A 20,215-nucleotide genomic window follows, 5' to 3' on the forward strand; every position below is an offset into this window, starting at 1 on the left:
GTTACTCCCATCGGTAACTGGTTTCACGTTCTGTAGAAATGAAGCTAAGTGGGCATCGTTTAAGGGTGGGAGACAGCGAAGGCGTGGTCTCTGGGAGGAAGTTCGAGCCTCCTCAAAGGAGGCCAGGGTCTGCGTCTCACACAGGTGCCTTGGACTAGTCCCCGCAGGAGCTCAGCCGATGGCACCGCGGCCATCTGACCGGGGGGCCTTGTTCCAGGGCAGGCAGGGACCCCTTCTCAAGTTGACCGGGGGGCCTTGTTCCAGGGCAGGCAGGGACCCCTTCTCAAGTTGACACGTTCGGGAAGTGGTCTCCCCCTGCTCGTGGGACCAGCCATTCCTCTCGGGGGGCCCGGCTGCCCAGCCTCCCATGTGACACGTGCCCTGGTGTGGCCGGCCAGCCCGCCCTGACCGCAATGGTCAGCCTGCCTCCCTGCCCAACTGGCATTCACTGCTCTGAACCCTTCAGGGGCTTGGCACTGGCCAGCTCAGTGTTTTCCACGGCGTGCGCCGTACGCTTATCACAGCATTTACGCAAGATGGTTTTAGGCAGAGCACAGAAGAGTATCTTTTACAGTCGTCTAACGTGTATTAGAAAAATGTTGCTTTTTCTCTTTACGACGGATATGTTCAGTGTTAAGAGTAAATTTATCTAAATTAAGAAGGCAAGTCAACTTAAAGAAAACACATTATGTAACAGTCGTGGGAGGCACACAGATGAGTGACGTTCGGGACACACTGGCTTGCTGTGTGCGGAAGGCTGCTCTCTGTCTCCAGGACCTGTCTCTGCTCCTGCGCCTTAGCTGGGGTGGCCATGTCACTAGGCTTGGGCAGTGGGACATGAGTGGAAGTGGTATGTCTCTCGCTTTCCCTCCTGTCATTGGGCAACGGCCGAGGCAGAGCTGCTACTTTCTGCTCCGTTGCTTGGGGGCAAATTACTTGTCTGTCTCACCCGAGCATCTGTATTTCAGGGTGTCTCTGCTGTAGCAGCTTACAGTGTACCCTGTTTAATGCATTTCACTATTATTTTACCCAGATTTCAGCCATCTCAACTCAGTGCACAGATCTCTGGTCAAACAACTGTGGAGGAATAATTACTTCCAGCAAATTCTATGATTTACCATTTTAATCTATTACTGAATATTCTTTTAAGCGGTAAGGACTGTAACACTGTAATTAAAAACTCAGTCCAAAGTCAAAAATTATGGAAATGTTCTAAAAGTAAACAATATTAATATGAGAAAAAGCTGACATTATGCTTTAGAGCTATGCAAAACAATATCCTTTTCCTTGATTCTATTTGCTCTTTTGTTTTAAAACGATCTAATACTAAAGAATAAACTTAACTCAAAAGTCTGTGATACGGACACTATTTTATATTGTCACATTTAGTTTGTCACTAAAGCATTACTCAGTCCTTCACTGCTTCTAAGAATTTTCTTTTATGTCCCAAGCAATTTCACTTGCCACTTTCCTCTCCCACCAATCTAGAAGAATTCAATGGGTTCATCCGAGTAATCTTCTCAAGACCAGGACAGAAGTCCCATCCCTGGCATGTGTCACCCGGCAACAGCACTCTGCTGGGAGGAGGCCCAGCCCTGGCCTGTGGGGCGGGGGCCCTGGGGAAGCAGCTCCGGAAATGCCTCCCAGGGCAGGAGGGTGGGACGGACAGGTTAACAGGGCAGGCTGACTGGCTCTCAGTGTAGCGCAGACGCGGGTCTGACCTGAGGGGATAGAAACTGAGGCACTTGAGCACGGAGACTGGGCTGGGAGGAGCTCAGGGGCTGCACGGGCGGCTGTGGCGGCTGCTGCATGGTCCTCGCTGGGGCTGCTCCGCTGCTGCCAAACATGCCCAGGTTGCCACTCGGTGTCTGCAGGGAGGCGGAGGGCGCGTTACACAGTCTCCCGGGAGCAAGCGGGGGGCAAGGCTGCACCTGCTTCCTGCCGCTCTCAACGTGTACCAAAGGGGATGTTTAAGAAGTGCTGTCTAAACTGGGTACAGATGACAGGAGATCTGCCCGCAAAGCCTGCCTATGTCTTTAAATCACAGAAGCCGCCCACAGAGCCAGTTTTAGGTGCCCCCCAACAAGGCCGTCATCTTCCAGGAAGCTATAATTACACAGAGCCAGGCACAGGAGCAGCAGGCAAGGCTGTGTGGGCACCGTCTGTGCTGGGGTAAAGGGCATCATGTGTGGGGACCACTAACCTGGGAGAACAGGACATTTTCCAAAAGGAAATATAATTATGATTTCAACAAACCTGAAATTGAATACGTGAACAAGTCCAGGCAGTTAACTTTGTGTTAAATATAATAACTATATATTTGAGTGCTTCTTTCTACTCTCCTGACTGGGTATCTGATCCCCGGGGCCCGCCGGCCAGGCTGCTGACTTCCCGACCGCAGAAGAGCTGAAACTGGCACCGCAGCCCGGTGGGCAACAAGAGATGGCCAGGATCACGCAGATGGGGCGCCGCTGAGAACTGCTGCCGGCCACCCCAAATCTCACAGCATCGCTGGAAGAGAAGGCTCAGAGCTGTGTGATGTGAGCCTCCCCCGGGAGAAAATCAAGAAGAGCAGTTCTGTGGACGGGAAGAGCGTGACGCGCTTCCGTATCATTTCATTCCAGGGGAGAGAAGCGACACGAAGCGGCCGTCGATCAAAACCCCAGGTCCCTCCGTTCAGGGACGTCTGAGGGTGACTTTCACCTCCCCCAAGAGTGTCAAAGGCAGGGAACAGTGCCAACATCACTCTCTGAAAACCACTGAGAACCTGCAAGAGATGTCACCTCTGTTCTGGGAAAAAGGGGAGAGTATGGTGTTTTCCTGCAGATCAATGCATTTAAGGTTTCGACTGTCAGGAGAGACAGGACGGCACTGCCTGGACCTGTGAACGCATCGGGCAGGTGAAGACGGCTCTGCGGTCCATGTCATTTCACTAGCAGTACTTTAGTACCAAGGGAGTTTTAGTTACATGTAAAAATAAATATAATTTTGAAGCATTTCCTATAACATGGTTAAATTTCAAGAACTGGATTCAATTCTTGACAGCAGTACATCACTTGGAAGGAAATCCTTATAATATTTCAGCTTCCTTTACATATTCAGTTATATTTTCAAATGCAGGCATTAATTAAAAATAAGAAGGTTTGTGTGTCAAACACACTTTCTTAAAGGCAAGTGAGAGAGACCATGGTGGCCCTCTACCAACAGCCTTACCTGTCTAGAAGAATTCAAGTTTTGCATGCCCAGCCCTGAGGCAATCCCGCCCAGGGCCTGATTAGGGAGTGCACTGTTGGAAAGGGGGAGCTTCAGGCTTGGTGAAGGCAAAAATGGTGAAGTCGTGGGCTCTTCCACGAGGCCGCCATCCTGATTGGGGAAAGAAAGCGTGAGCTGTGTGCAGTGCCCGTCCGCACACAAAGCACAAGTTTCCCGGGACACAGAAAGGGATGCGGATGAACAAAGAATTAAAAGATCAAAAATGTGTGGACAGGAAAATGGAGAAATGGTCAAAAGGAAGAGAGGAAAAAGAAAAAAGAGAAACAGGATTAAGATGCTGTTTTCATTTTAACAATTATTTTACAAACACATATCAGCTTAAAATATTCTCATCACTACTGACCCTGCCTACGGGTAGGAATCAGAAGAGAGACAAACACTGTAAAAAGTCTTACTTGGAAAACACTTTACAACCATTTTCAAATAAACAGGCTCCTTTTGAGAAGTTATTAGCAAGGCTCTAGGTATACATTAGGTTGAAATCTGCTGACATTCAAATGTTTTTGACCTACAAACAGCGATTTCATATGGTTTAACCTAATAATAAGGTAAATTATAAAACAGACAAAAATCTTGTTACTATTATTTTTTTACATTTATTGGGTGCCAGGTCCTTTGTAAATTTATCTCATCTAACTTCACAACAAACCTGCAGTATTTATTGATAGACTGATTGATTGCCATGCCATGTGGCATACAGGATCTTAGTTCCCTGACCAGGGAGCAAACTTGTGCCCCCTGCAGTGGAAGTGCAGAGTTTTAACCACTGGACCACTAGGGAAGTCCCCAAACCTGCAGTATTATTTCACATTTTAAAGATACGGAAATAAGTCGGGTTCCCACAGTTAGCAAATAAAAATACAGGGTGTGGAGTTCAACTGGAATTTCAGATAAACTACTACTAATATCTGAGAATAAACATGGTCCAAAAATGATTCATTGTTGTCTGAAATTCCGATTCCTCTGGGCACAGTGGCGCCGGGCAAGGCGAGGACTCCACTGTGTGGAGTGCTGGCAGAGGACACAGCTAATCTGAGAACAGACGAACTCTCAGCTCTTCTCCTATGAGCTTGCTTTTAGTCTGTTTGTTTGCTTTAAACTTGTCCTTTCTTGCTTCCATTTTTTTTTCAAGGATGAACATTTTGATTGAGTTTAACGGGATGCTGTTTCCCCCCTCTGAGGTCACACCAATCTGGAGAGGGAGCATGACGATACTAAGGGGAATGAACTGGCGACTACACTTGTTGAAACATCTAAGGGGATTTTCCCACAGACCCCTGCATGTTCTCTGAAGTAGACCATCCAAGCAAGGGCCATGAGACATGGGTGCCCATGCCTAACCACTTCTAGGCCCTTTTTCCTGAGATTAGACATGTAATACATAATTTCCAGTGGGAAGAACTGTGCATATAAAGTAAGACCGTAAAACAGAAATTTGATGGACCCTCGTCTATTGGACAAATTGAAGCAGCCAAGCTCACCCGCTAACATGAAAATCAGTTTTCAATTTCAGTATTTTTATTCCTAGTCCCATCATATGAAATATAACACAACCTCTTTTGAGTTAAACATTCATATATATTAGAAAAATGGGTAAAAGTCACTTAAATATTACAGCCCAATAACTTTTTAATCCAACACAGTGAAAACGAAAAACACCTCTTGTTAAAAAACAAACAAAAAGCCACCTAAACTCATACCTTGTCCAGGAAGGTGGGGCGGTCCGCGGAAGACTCTTTGGAGATCGGTGGGCGGCAGCCAAGGGGCTTGGTGACCATCCCATTGTAGTCGGTCACTCCCAGTCCACGCTTGTCCACGTCCACCTTCTTTTCCAGCAGAGCGCCTGGGGCAAAGCAGACAGAAACAGCGCTTGAAACGAGATGCCTCGGGGGTCGGCTGTGAGTTCTGAGCACGGACGGGCACCAGCCTACCCCTCAGGGAAGGAGTTAAGACGCTCACCCCCAGAAAACAGGGGCCTCGGGTTAGCTCTGGCCCCTGCTCCTCGTCCCTCGCAGCCACGCCGGCCACCTCTGCCACTGTGGGGCTAGGCCCTTCCTCTCCCCTGGGACTTGTCGCCTCTTTTTCCAAAGAGGGCCCTTCCCTGGCTGCCCCGCCTCATGGCCATCGATTTCCACCTGCTGAGTCCCTACTGGCTGTAAGGACCTGTCCGAATGTCGGGGATACAGTACAATGCAAACCAGACAGTCTGTCCTTGTGCTCTTCCGATTCAGAGACTGGTGTTTGTTCCACTCCCTCTGACTCTGCGCCGCCTCGCGGCTCTAAGGAGACGGGGCTAACTCCCTCCAGCTCACACCGATTCCCTCTGTCCTGGCAGCTTATACCACCCATTTGGCATTTGCATGTGATTATAAAGTTGATCCTCATTATTTGTGAATTCCGAGCTTGTGAATTCACCTACTTGCCAAAATATACTTGTAGCCCCCAAATCAATATTATGGCGCTTTTTGGTCATTTGTGGACACGTGGGGCGGTGAAGAATTTGAGCCCCCGACACACATTCCCAGATCAGGCTCTCACAAAGCGACAGGTGTCCTTTTGTGGTGTACTTAGGGCTATCTCTGTGCTTTTTGTAGGTCATCACAGTGGTCCCCACGGTCCCCAAGCCAACGTGCTGTCTAGTGTCCTAAGCGCAAGAAGGCTGCACGGTGCCTGCTTCGTTTAGCAGCTCCTGCAGCAGCACTGCCCAGGCGGCTGAGCTCAGCTGATGAACAGGGCCGTGCAGTCGGAGCAGGGACAGAACGTCACCATCGTGTATAAGGCTGTGTGGGGGGAGCTAAAGTAATGTCTACAGTGTGAGATGAAGCTTCAGAAAAGATGGAAAGTGGCTAAATTTGTGGATTCACAAGATGATAACTTATTTAAAAAAAGCAAAGCTCACGGCATTGGTGTGAGTCAAAAAGAGAACAAAATCTATGGTCACATTATCCAGGGTCAGGAGGATGTTCAACCCTTCATAGCTAATACTTTATTATAAAGAAATATGGCACATAATTATTTGTGAGAAATACATATTAAATACGGTGTCTTTAAACAGAAACACACACAAAACAAGGTTACGTGTTGACTGGTTGACAAAAATGCTGTGGCCAGAGGCTCAGACGATCTCAACCCTGTATGTTCCCGAGGAGCAAGGGTTTAGTACTTCCTGATTCAGTGTCTGCAGGGACTTTATAGGACGTAAGTACCACGAATGATGAGAATGAGCTGTATTTTACATGTAAACATTTAACATAATTGATATTATTTTTAAAGCAATTCCACAACTAGGGTTGCTTGTTCCTTGACAGTAACTCTCGTCTCTCAGCCAGCAGGCGATGCTCCCGTGGGGCCCTGAGCAAGCCCTGCCGGGCGCGGCACGAGAACAGCTCATTCAGCACCCAATGAGGTGGGCACGTGGTCCCAGTGCCTTTCTCCAAGAGGGTCACTATCTCCCCACTCAAAATAGATGGAGATAGAAAAAATTCATCTATTTGTTGCAAAAAAAAAAAAAAAAAAAAACAAACCCAAAAACAGAAAAAGCAAACGTCATTCAATGTGGTGTTTGGCCATTTGTTCCCAGTGCCCACCAGCCCTGAGGGACCGGCCCCGTGGCAGGTGCACATCCTGCGGGTGGTCTTATCTCCCCAGTGCGTATTCAACCATTAACCCACGACTCTGAACATCAAAACTCACAAATTGGTACCTTTAAAAAAAAGTGTACTTTAGGTATGTCATCTTACTTACTCATGGCCTGGTCAAGATTCATATTATTACTCTTCAAGGCCTCTTCAGCTGGCTCTCTCTGTGGAGGGAAACAGAGTTTCCACTAGGACTGCGTGTTAACAAAAGGAAAAGCTTGTAAAGAGCTCTATCACTATTAACTCAGGGAAGTGATTGATATTAACCTAATATTGTTAGATTTTGGAACTAGAAATACTTTTCTTCCGTGTGGTTAGAGAGAAATGTCTTCTAAATAAAAAATACTTGTAATAAGAAAATGTACTGAATTGATTTTTAGAGGGAAGAACTTGTATTTAACACTTTAAACCCCAAATGTCCAGTGCCAGGAGAGTCTTATTTCTGACTCTGTGGTTTAGCAGGGTGAAACCTCTCCCAGGGCAGCTGCAGGAAGTCACGGTAAGAGTCAGATTCTAGGCTCTGCTGTAAACTACTTTTCACCAAAAAATGTAAAGACAACATAACACAAAACACGTAGGTTCATTTTGACAATTATCTCTCTGATTGAAACAGACTAGTCTCGGTGGAGGCCAAAACCAGGCTGGGCATGGTGTTGAAGCACTGCAGGGCCAGTGTGGGCCTATCACCTCACCCGTGGGGAGGCTGGGCCCCCGGCCGCGCCCGCACAGGGTCAGGGGCCTGCACCCCACGTGAAGTATGTGGTCCCCTGCTCCAGTCTGGGGCCACTCTAGACCCATCCTTTAGGGACATCTGCAGCAATCAACAGGTAAACACTCATTTGAAATAAAGATTTGGAAAGAAGACATTTGAAGGGGCTACGTGGCAGATACTGAAGGGGCTACATGGCAGATACAGGAGGCACTGCTCATGGTCTGAACTCCTGCTACTGGCTCTTAGGGACTGAAGAGACCGGGAGGCATTTTCAGAAGAAGACCCTAAGATTTCCAACTCTCCCTACACACGATATGAAACTCAGGAAGCAAATAGGTCTGGTTAGGATTCTTTATCTGGACACGAGGGTTTAGTACTTTATACCAAGTTTTCTGTTGAGATCTTGGTCAACGTACTGCATAAACGAATGAAAACTCACTTTTAATTATAAATGAAAAGAAAATATAAAACTGTATAAACCAATGAAAATTAAAAATCACACATCATTTTTTATTCTAAGAAAAGGTTCTCACACCTTTCTTGATAGAAATGATGTGGATCTTTGCTGTAGTTCAAAGCAATGATCCCTAAGTAGAAGCGCCCAGGTGAAAGGGGAATTTACGAGTTAGGTTTTGCCAACAATCTCATCCCCCAAATCTTCCTTCCGTGTTACACATGACAAAGGTGGGCAGGACACAACAGGGCCATGCAGGGCAGGACACATGGCGGGAGGAGTAAAGTAAGACGCCAGTCACCGGGAAGCCCATGTCTGTGAGTTGTTTGATCAGCCGGGTCATGATCCAGGCCTCGTCCTGCTTGCCAGATGTTTTCATGCCCTAGAACCAAGTGTAGGAAGGAGAAAGTCCATGAGCCACGCTTTAATGCATTTCTTCCAGAAATGGGAGATGCCTAAAATTCATGTTGATTTACATGTCACAGTGTCTCTCTGTTACCGCTGAGCAATGCTGTGCTCCACATCGCCCTGACAGTATTCGGCGGCTCGTGCTATGAAATGCTTCAGGGTGCTTCTGAGGTTTGGCATATGTGTGCAATTTATGGACTTAAAAAAGCAAGATAATTATTTCTTTTCTCCAGAGAATGAATTTAGTTCATCACAAATATGTACCGCTTCCATTATCAAATAATCATAATAAGTGCTCCCCTGAACATGACCCTATAATAACCATATAAAGTTTACTAAAAATTACATGGCTTTTGCCCTTTTATAAGCTTTATTCTAAAAGATGACAAAATACAGGGTGTTCATTCCAACAGAAAAGACAAGATGAAAGGGATCAAAAAAACCTATTAATTTTGTTAATTATTCATCGTTTATGGCCTGTAGGGTGGAGAAAAAAAATAAGTGGGGAAATGGCGGTGAGGGAGAGGATGAAGACAAAAGGAGGGAGTCCAGTGGAAAGGAAAGGGCAACGAGATGGAGAGGGGGCAGCAGGGCACCGTGGAAGGGCTGAGCGTCAAGATGTGACCCCTCAAGAATCTCCTGCTCTTCTGCAACGAGGGGGATCTAACAATGCGTTACTACCATACACAAAGTATTCTTCACAGTGCTTTCAAAACTGAGCCTGCCACAATCACAGGACGGAGCATGTGGGGTGACTGTAAACTAACAGGCTCACTTTCCTCAAGGAAGTGGCTTCTCTAGAGGTGATTTTAATCATTACTCTGTGGCCAGAGCCAGGTTTGCCAAGAATATACAACATTTTAACTTATCAATTTGGTGTTTCTGGTCCCATCATTAACAGGATTATTTGCCAGCCTGATTGTGAAAAGATTTAATTTGAAGTCTGCAATCATTTCTACTCTTTATGAGCAAAAAGCCGTGGTTTTAGTTTCTGGGTTCTGCTTACTGCTAATTGAATGGTTTTCAAATTGAAAAATTTCTGAACAGATAATACATTCACATGATTCAAAAGCAGAAAAAAGGGGCAAATGGAAGCATCTTCTTCCCGCCCCATGACCCGTCCGCTGAGTTCTTCTCTCCTTACTCATCCTTCCAGAGAATTTTAAATTCAACAGAGGCCATTACAAGTACGTGTGTGCCTCACACTCACACACCCATTTTCTCTTCTCTTCCCCTTGCCCCCCAAAAGCGGGGTTGTGCTATACAGATTCTCTGTATCTTGCCTTTCACTTAGCAATATATTTCATTGATCTTTTCATATCAATGTTTAGTTTCTTTAAAAAAAAACTTTAGTTTTTCATAATACGGATGTAGCATAATTTAACCAGCTACCCCATCAATGTGCACTTAAGTTACTATTTTTTTGCTGTCCCTCGACAAGTAGAAGGTCTGTGTCAAAGTGCTGACGCATCTGTAATTTTGACAGATGACGCCACACTGCCCTCCATTTGGGTTACACTAGTTTACGCTTCCACCAGCAATGTACGAGAGTGCTGGTTTTCCTACAGCTTTGCGAAGACAGCGTGTTTTGGATTTCTGCTGGGCTGAGAGATGAAAAATGGCATTTCTTCATGTTGTTTTAAAAGGTTGAATATCCTTTCACACGTTTAACAGTGACTTGTGTTCCTTTTCCATGGATCACCTGCTTACATTCTTCGCTATTTGTCTACTGGATTACCGGTGGGTTTAAAAAAAAAAAAACAAAAAACAGTTTCTAGGATCTTTCTCTATTTATCAGGAAGGTCAGTCTTCTCTATGACTTACAAATATTTTTTTCCAGTTTGTTATTTGTCTTTTGACTTGGATGATGAAATTTTCTATCAGGTATAGTTTTTATGTTTACTGAAGTTATAAGCCTTTCATTCCATGGCTTTTAGATTTTGGTCATAGTTAGAAAGGCCTCTTCCTCGCCAAGATAGTTTTTAAGATTCTCTTACATTTTTCTCTTTCATATTTGAATTTGTGATCTACTTGGAAGCTGTCTTGGTGCGCATCTGTGCTGTGGACCTCACTTGATTTCTTCTGGAGGCTGTGCATCTGGGTGCAGAGAACTGAGTCCCTGGGGAGTGCTCACACTTCCTGCTCCCAGGACCCCATTACCTCTCTTAAAAACCGAGGATCCTGGGCTTCCCTGGTGGCGCAGTGGTTGAGAGTCTGCCTGCCGAGGCAGGGGACACGGGTTCGTGCCCCGGTCCGGGAAGATCCCACATGCCGCGAAGCGGCTGGGCCTGTGAGCCATGGCCGCTGAGCCTGCGCATCCGGAGCCTGTGCTCCGCAACAGGAGAGGCCACAGCAGTGAGAGGCCCGCGTACCACAAAAAAAAAAACAAAAATAACCCGAGGATCCTAAAGAAGTTTTGTTTATATGGGTTGTATTTATTGATATTTACTGTATTAGAAATTAAAACAACTGTATTAATTTGTTTAAAGATAACCATAACAAAGCCATTATATGTTAATATAACAATGTTTTTTAATGGAAAATAATTATATTTTCTAAAACAAAAATTTTTAGTGAGAAGAGTGGCATTGTCGTACCTGACTGAACATCTCTCTACTGTCCAGCTTCACAGAAGCAGCTGGATTCACCCATCTGTCCTTGCCTTCGCTCTGCTGTGACAGCAATGGCATGTAGTCTCTGGAAAACCCCATTCTACGCTCGGCAGAGACCCGCCGAGAGGGCCTCAGGACCACCAGGGTCCTGAGAGCACTCTGAGAACCTCAGATCTCTCTGTCACTGTTACCTGGAGATACCACCTTGAAACTGAATGTTTTTAAGTACCACCACTGATTTTTAGAGTTTATTTCCTTTAGTGTCGCACACACCTTTTGGAGTCCTTTTTTGGGGGCGTTCCCCCAGGAACTGCAGGAGGAGGTGCTTTCTTGGGAAGCGGCGTTGTTCCACATGCCCCCGTCCTCGTCTTCCCACTGACCGGCACCGAGGTTCGCATCGTCCCCGCCGCTGCCCCAGCCTTCTTGCATAGATTTTGAAGCTAGAAAGAGAGGGAACACGAACGTATCAGATTCACCATTCCCAAAGCAGACAATGGTGCCCTATAACATCATTTAGGGGGAGGCAGGACAAAAGGGGTGTACATAACCTACCTTTTACTACTTTGCTTCCCTTAGACCTAAGAATTTAATTTTCCCTACTAGAAATGTAATATACATGTATATATGTACCTATTGTTTTCTTCAAACTTCAGCGATTTGTAGCCTGTGCTGTTCCAAACTCCTTTAACCAACTAGAAGTCATTTCGAAGCATGGACATTCTAACAGTAAATCCTGGAGGCTACTGAAGGTGGCAATCTCTGCATGATATGGAATGGCTGGTAAAATGCAGAGTCCTGAAAAACGTCACTATCCTCCCTGTCACGTGGTATGTCACGTGGACCAGTGCTCCCCCAACGCGACCATACCCGAGTTGCCAGGGGATCAGGAGAAATGCGGCAGGTCTGTGGTTGGGCCCAACAGTCTGCGCTTTTGACAAGCTCCCAGGAGATGCTCCCAGAATGACAGGATGGGGACAGCTGAGGCTATAGGCAGAAGGAGCTACAGGTTGAATACTGAGTTTCGATTTCAGGATATTATCTTTCTCCTTTCTTAAAATACAAAGCAATTCTTGGTATAAAAGTTACCCCAGGGCTTCCCTGGTGGCGCAATGGTTGAGAGTCCGCCTGCCGATGCAGGGGACACGGGTTTGTGCCCCGGTCCGGGAAAATCCCACATGCCGCGGAGCGGCCGTACCGCAAAAAAAAGTTACCCCAAATTTTCACTTCCTGGGGAATCTGAAGAAGGACAAAGGTCAGGTGACAGTACTGTTACTAGAGTCTGTAAGACAATGAAGACATGAGGCTTACAAGGTGGACAGGCATATAATTAGGCCTCCAAGGACAAATTATTAAAAACAAATATACTACCTCAGTGCCTGAATCTAAATACCCAGGAGCTCCCCATCCTTTAGATGTATAACAAGAAGTAATATAAATGAAATAAATAATCCAGCAGAATGGTTGGTATACAGAGCATGCTATCCAGTGTTAACAAAGTAACAAAATACTAAAACAATAAAGTTTCATTTTAAGATCTGAGACATTTAATGATGTCCAAAAAAAAAAAAAAATCAAAAAAAAAACCCCCCCGAGCTTCTGCAGCCACGTGAACAATTAATTTTAATATCAGACTTAAATCAGCAAACATATTCATGCTCTTGTCGTAAGTATCACATTGCAAAACAGCCACACGTTACAGGATTCCACTTGGTAAACATGATCTGGTCATTTGTAAGGATGTACATTTTATATGTATACTTATCATACTTTCAGATAATGGGAGGAAAACACAGCATGGTTTTTCTCTTTAAGAAAAGAAAAAAAGAGAGAAGAAGCATAAATCTGGAGAATCTAAAGCAGAATTTTGTTTACTTGAAAGCAAAGCAAGTGTCAGACTGCTGTTAAGTAATGTATGTTTCAAAACCTAATCTCAAAAAGAAAAATGGCCTGCCTTATCCACCTTGCTCAGTGAAATAGCAAGTTTAAAGAGTTTGAATGGCAGGTAGGAGAACACTGCTGAAGAAGCGTGGAGGCTACTAACCATCAAGCAGCTATGCTTTATTGCTCTGATCCTTGTATTTATTTTTTTGTAAAAAGGAGAACATGGACTTCTGTTAAAAGCTCCCTTGTGTCCTTGTATCAGACAGGGCAAATATTTCTTTACAGTTTTAGTTTAACGTTAGACTTAAAAATGAGGAAAGCGTCCTAAAACACTAATTCTTAAAATTCAATGAGAAGCATCCCTCTAAACAGACTACCCGGGTCCATCTCGAACCGGCCAACCCAGGGCAGGAAGCACGGCTCACCTGGTTTGCACAGGGCTGGGGCGGCAGCGGGGGCGCCGGCTCTTCCAAACGTCACCGCCGGCTCCGTGGGCTGGTCCCCCCATCCGCTGCCGCTGCTGGGCGGCTTGCCCCATGCTGCTGTGCCGTTATCAACCAGGGTAGAAGGGGAGGATGGCTCTCCCCAAGAGTTTTCAGCCTTTGAATGAACATTAGGCATTTCTCCCCAGCCTGACGAAACTGAAAAGGGCACCAGGGGAGAGAGAAAACAATAAAAATGGAACACAGAAAGTAAAAATGGTAATTTCAAGTTCAAAATAATTTTGAGATAATCTATCTTTAAGATGGCTTTTAGTAGAAAGCGAAAAGGAGACAATATTGAATCTAATCAGATTTGTTCAGTTTTTTTTAAAGTTGCATTTTTCTCACTCCTGACCCCTACCCAGTTAAAAGTCCATTATATTAAAAACTATTCAATTCACAGTATTTGCAACATGATAGAGTTTAAAAGAATAGTTTAAAAACTACGGTTTAAGAAGTAGCTCTTTTACTTCTGGTATTATACACAACAACCTAAAAGAAATTTCATGTTACATTAATCTCTTATAAAAAAATTTACAAGTGGCAAACATACACTGAAAATTATTTTTGCTTATCTTTTGACCAACCATCAAAGACATATATCTGGGCAAAGAAGTGAGAAGATGGCAGATCAGACATGTACAAATAAAGCAATAATAGAGAACCCAGACAATTCTCAGGTACCAGCAGTGGGCTGAGAAAGAGCTGAGGCATTCATCTTTAAAGATGGGAACAGAGTGGACGAATTATGGATAAGCGTGGTTCCAAACAAACACACTGATTTCAAGTATTTTTTGCAAGAATTTTTCAGAATTCTTCTTTCATTCCTCCACCCAGTCCTGTTGCCATAGCATCCTGATCTGGGACTGGGATGCAATGAAACTAGATAAGGGTCCCTAATGAATCCAGAAGGTTATGGCATCACTATCTACAGGCACAGAAGAGGTCACGAGACCAGGCAACAGTAAGGATCTCCCCACCTTCTTTATACTTCAGTAAGAAAAACATTTTACGTTATATATGCAAACTTCACTTTTTCCGAATCAACCCAAATTCTGATCTTTTTGCTTTTGCCCATAAGCTCACTTGACACTACTGACAGTCACAATGACAGGTCATATCACTTGTAGTCTTCATACAGATACGGTTTCTCGGAGACAGAGCTGTGAATGTTTTAAATACTAACTGAAGAATAGAAAGCATAAAATACAAGTAGCCAACCACAAATTTTAAGTTATTTGGTTAAAATATGGATAGTACCATCTCCATTATGAAATTTATTAATTTTCTGACTAGAAACAGCATGCGATCAGCTCCCATGATGCTTTACCCTAATAAAATGCAATAATATTGATTCACAATAAAAGTACATGCAACCTATGAATCATTTAAAACTACAAGCTCTATGCTGAGCAATATATTATGTAAACTATTACCAATATCAGGGAAGTTAGCCCTAACTGCTGTTGTCGGCAATTGCTAACTGTAATATTACCTATAATTACACATAAAACAATAATGCATTTTGGGAGAAGGAGTTTTACAAATCGAAGGGACAAAATTAAATTAGGAAAATTAACACAGATGACAAAAATTATGGAAGTTTGGGGAAGATAAAATAATACAGGTGTTGCTAAAGGCCAATCAGCTATAAAAATACTGATTTACTGTTAGTAATTAAATCACCTAAAATCTGTCTGTCACCCTTATACTGCCATCTCTTTGAAATACAGTACTACAAATTATTTAATTAAGTCAAAACTAAGAATAAGTGTTAAAACCCTGGTAATTATAGTTAAAGAGGTTTTAATTCCTGAGAAAGCAGCAGGAATGTCTACAGAGTATTTTTATATGGAAGGCAAACGGTCTGCAAGCGGCAGGTTCTAAAACCTTAGAAATAAATGGAAGAAGAATTGCTCACTCAGAAAAGCAAGAAAACAACATTTCCAGTTTAAGTTGATCTCTGGCAAGAAAATAATTTACGTACAAGGCCAAACTAACATACACATCAGAATGAGCGCACCGCCTGACAACCGAGAGCCTCTGGGAGAGATGCTAAAAACCCAGGCACACCAGAACGTTCTGATGCAAAGCAAATATTTTCGGTAGCTAGGAGATAATTTTAAATACATACTACTAAAATAAATACGATCTCCACTTTTAATGTTTATTGCTCAAGTGAATTTGGTATCCCTGTTGTTAATAATTTTATAGAAGTTCTTTTAAAGTTGGGCTTAATGAGGCTGAGCAAATTTCTATCCTGCATTAAAACATTGATATTAAAGTTTTAAAAGATGGTCCATGGGATACAGGAGTCATTACCCCCGCAACCTCCCCTTTTTTTTTTTTTGGCCACACAGCATGTGGGATCTTAGTTCCCTGACCAGGGATCGAACCCATGCCCCCTGCAGTGGAAGCACAGTCTTTAACCAGAGAAGTCCCAATTATCTCCCTTCTTCAACTGAACAAACACAGTGCTGGGAATAAAATAACAAGAGCAATGAGATGCTACCAGACTATGTAGCTTTCAGTCCGTTTTAAATATACAGCAAGTCCCCTACATACGAACGAGTTACGTCCCGAGAGTGCGTTCGTAAGTTCAACAAAGTTAGCCTAGGTACCCAATTAACACAATCAGCTATATAGTACTGTACTGTAATAGGTTTATAATACTTTTCACACAAATAATACATAAAAAACACAGAAAAAGAGAACATTTTTAATCTCACAGCACAGTACCTTGAAAAGTACAGTGGTACCAGTACAGCAGCTGGCATACAGTACAAGGGGCTGGCATCGAGGGAACAGGCAAGAAGCCTTACTGACTGGAGGAGGGAGAGGAGGTGGGAGGTGGTAGAGCTGAAGGGTCGTCAGCAACAGGAGGCGGAGGGCCAGCTGCACCTTCACTCACTCATCCTGGGCTCGAAGTAACGACGCTGCACGGCTGCGCTCTCTACAGCAGTGCACAGTACACAAAGCACAGCCGCTCGCAGAGGACGCACGCACGTGACAACGTACGCCACACACGTCGTTACCGAACCCAGGTCCGGCTGCTCGCCACTCAAAAGCCAATAAAGAGGCCAGGTTGGTGCAAATGAAAGTTTGCTTTATTTTGGATGCTGGCAACAAGCGGGGAGGGTGGGGAGGGTGGACGCCTGTCCAAAGGCCGACTCCCCCCTCCCCCGACAATCAGGGGGCAACAGCTTTTAGAGACAGAGGGAGGGGGCTACATGTAGAAACAATACAGTCAGCTCTGACAGGCATCTTGAAATTGGTCACCAGTGGTCTGACCAGAGTCATCTGGATTGCTTTAGGTACCGTTAATCTTCAGTTCCAGGGTCTGTTTGTTCCCATTTCCTTGAGGCCAATTCTTGGAATTGCGGCAGCTTATGTCACGGCTACAGCCTGCTCATCATGTAGATAACTTCTGCCACCTGGTGTGGGTTTCAGTATCTATAGGACAGCTCACAGGATACGGCTCAGAATACTATCTACAGCCACTGAGGAGGAAATAAAGGTCCTTGACTATGTCTACTGACTAAACTATTATTATTTGGTCTCCTCTGTTTTCCTTTGTTTCTGCATTTTCTCACTTCTCTGATTAAACTAATTCTTTGGCCGAAGTTTTTGCACAGACAAAAGGCAGGCTGAGGACATGGTGGGAGGGGGCAAGGACCCTAGGGTCCTGTTCCGTTTCAATGTGAACTAATGTAATTGGACACGTGAACGCACATTCACATCTTTGAAAGTTCGCAACTTGAAGGTTGGTATGTAGGGGACTTACTGTACATTCTTTATCTTTCTATCAGAACGGAGAAAACCAGGGTGCCCAAGTGCTGCAGGCCCAGAAGACTGGCGTGAAAATGAGCACAGAGCAGATAAGAGGCCGGGAAACAGAACCTAGAGAAAGAGAATCTTCACCCGACTCAAAGATTCTCATCCTAAGCACTACAGACAGTTAAGTTGGGAGGTGGCATTCATTCGTTATTCTGTGAAATAAGAAATCAATGCTAGCTTGTTCCATGGATGCTACTTAGAGAGTTCTACAAGTGTGACAGGCACTCCTTTTGGGGAAGAAAGGTTCAGTTAAAAAGTGACCAATTACAATTAAGTGAAGGAAAAATAAAGGACTGAAAATTTAATTGATTAGGCATTTGAGCGCTTGCTATGTGCTTGGTATTTTTAGGTACTAACTTAAGTATTAACGAGATGGGAGTTTGTTCATAATGATGGCACGTAAGCCTAATGTAAATTTATTACAATGCTTGGACGGCTACTGGCTTATGGAGGGGCAGAGCAGCAACAATTTTTCATATTTACTGCAGCAACGATTAATTTTTCACATTTGAAATCAAGATAGGTACTTAGAGTGAAACTTTACGTGGAAGAGTTTGCTCAGTCAGATGCAGAGCATCCCATAATTTTTAGAACGCCCTGTTTCTCGGGCATTTATTTGACACTTCTGTTCCAAAAACAGGGGAGTCTATCTGAGGGTTACAGATAAGGGTCCTTTTTAAAGCTGACCACGTGGTCTCAAGTTGCACAACAGCCTCTTAGGAAGAGCTGCCTTTGCCCGTCTTACTGGGTCATCACAGAGGGTAGGTATCAGAAACAGAAAAATAGGTTTTTATTTTAGTGCATGAATACCGATTTTAAATGGGCTAACTCTTTCTTATTGATATGCTGTATAGAGGGGCAAATGGCATCTTTGTCTCATTTTTCTATTCATTTTGAACTGAAGGTACCTAAAGTGAAAACCTTCATGTGTATCCGCAGGACCTGCACTGACAGGCATCTCCTCCTACTTCTTGAGCAGGACTTCTGATTCCCTGGTCCTCCTTCACGTCCAGCCCGACTTACCAAGTCCCTCAACACACAGGAAGGTATAAACAGCCTAACCAAACTGAAACCCAAGAAAAATCTCATACCCACACAAAGCACTGATTGCTCACAGCCCATTCCTCTTTCAGTAACTACTGCGTGGTGCTTAAAATAGAATTCCTCTGGCTGGAGGGGTCGGTGAGATCGATTTCTGAAGTTATGGTGTGAAAATAGTCATGCTCTAACAGCATCTTGCTGATTCACTCCATCTGCAGGTGACTCTACTTTTGAGTATCATTTTTATACCAAAGGATGATAAAAGAGCAATTGAGCTTCTAGGACAGGGCGGCTTGCAGGCAGGACAATGTCCTCCAGCTTCTGCTCTAAGGAGACTTAGAGAAACAGCACATGTGTTTTATCTACCTAGGGAGAGGATTCCCAAATCCAATTTCTTCCAAGTTTTAGTTCATCGAATGAGTGATATGCTTCTCCCATGATTAACTCACACAATCTCTGCCTTTGGTTATGTTTGTGCCAGAAAACTAAACGATAAAGCAAATATAATATCATTAGAATAAGAATACAATGCAAAGTCAAGTCCGCTTCTGGCTGGGGCCTCCTCCAACCTCATGAGACAGCTACAGGGATTACCACCGGCACAGCTGAATGCCTGGCCAAGGGTAATGAGACCCATTTCCGAGGAGCTGAGGAGAATAGGTAGATAGGTATGTAGAATACGGATTACAAAATGTTCTGGAATAGGAGCGACACTAGCAGTACTCTTCTGGTTTTCTGATTGACACGTGGCACTATGTTTCACTTCCATCCACCGTGGGAGGACACAGCCCTGGGCAAGATATCATGACCCCACCATGTCACTGGTTTCACTCAGATCAAGCCTATAATGGCCTTCATATTTGACTCTAAATTAACTGGGTAGTTATCTCTCTAACCCCTCACCCCACCACCTCCCAATCCCTCTCAAATTATCTGTACGTCTTAATGAAACCTGACAAAGTTCAGGGGTGAAAGAAGCCGTCTCTGGAGATTCTCCCTTAATCTCACTGCTAGATTCAGAGTTTACTGTGCAGATAAGTTATTCATCAAATGTTTTATTAATTAATATTCAATGTTCTCCTGTGTCTGCAAATAGATTTTTAAGTGTCCCAGGATATTTATTTCTAAGTGCACGAGATAATCGGGCTGTACTTCAGGATCTGCTTTCGCTTCCTTAGAAACGTAAGTAAGGGCTACGCTTGCAGGTCTGGCTCAGACTTACCCCAGGCCTCTGGGCAGAGCTGAGGCGGCGGCTCTGCTCCAAGCCAGCTGACACCACTTCACACCCTCCACCGCCAGTGAGACCCCGAGTCTGAGAAGGACTGGGAAGGGCAGCTTACCATCTCTGATCAAAAGGCAGGCATGGGGTATTTCTCTAGATTATTACTGTACTGTGTCCCAGCTCCAGAATGGGTTTGAACCTCCAGACCAATGACACTAGCATTCTCTCAGATTGGTATCCCCCAGTCCCCAAGCTCCTGGGTAATTCTAACAAAAGCCCTCTGGTGTTGAGAACCAGTGGTTTATCTCATAAGGAAGTGAAGACTTGGGACTTCCCTGGCAGTCCAATGGTTAACACTCTGAGCTTCCACTGCAGGGGGCACGGGTTCGATCCCTGGTCGGGGAACTAAGATCCCATATGCCGTGCCGTGCAGTGAGGCCCAAAAAAAAAACCAAAAAACAAAAGAAGACTTTGTAATAAGTAAACACAAACTAACATAATGGTCCTCAATCTTTCCTAAGAGGACGTATTTCTTCTTGCCTCTCCTTTCTTTTGAAGGTGCTTAATGTTTTTTTTCTTGAATCAAAAGCTATCAGAGAATCCTACTTAACTTTCTTCTCTTTGGGTGACATTCAATACGATATTGTAAGGTGAA

General features: G+C 44.3%; 1 protein-coding gene across 12 annotated transcripts in view; it reads right to left on the reverse strand.

Annotated features, from left to right (window-relative positions):
* TNRC6C (trinucleotide repeat containing adaptor 6C) overlaps positions 1-20,215 on the reverse strand; it is a 129,639-nt gene that overhangs the window by 23,087 nt on the left and 86,337 nt on the right. For 8 of the 12 annotated variants that reach the window (XM_089901609.1, XM_022589480.2, XM_022589482.3 and 5 more), the window contains exons 6-12: positions 13,404-13,619; positions 11,371-11,537; positions 8,379-8,459; positions 7,018-7,075; positions 4,974-5,116; positions 3,214-3,387; positions 1,722-1,868 (exon numbers count right to left, since the gene is read on the reverse strand). In XM_089901609.1, the coding sequence (XP_089757735.1) occupies positions 1,722-1,868; positions 3,214-3,387; positions 4,974-5,116; positions 7,018-7,075; positions 8,379-8,459; positions 11,371-11,537; positions 13,404-13,619 (986 nt within the window). The remainder of the gene's footprint in view (positions 1-1,721; positions 1,869-3,213; positions 3,388-4,973; positions 5,117-7,017; positions 7,076-8,378; positions 8,460-11,370; positions 11,538-13,403; positions 13,620-20,215) is intronic. The other 4 variants (XM_022589481.3, XM_022589483.3, XM_089901607.1 and 1 more) reach the window with 3 other exon arrangements.

The sequence above is a fragment of the Delphinapterus leucas genome, chromosome 19 (assembly GCF_059928025.1).
Source record: "Delphinapterus leucas isolate spDelLeu-1000000601 "Yukka" chromosome 19, BTC_Dleu_Yukka2, whole genome shotgun sequence".
NCBI lineage: Eukaryota > Metazoa > Chordata > Mammalia > Artiodactyla > Monodontidae > Delphinapterus > Delphinapterus leucas.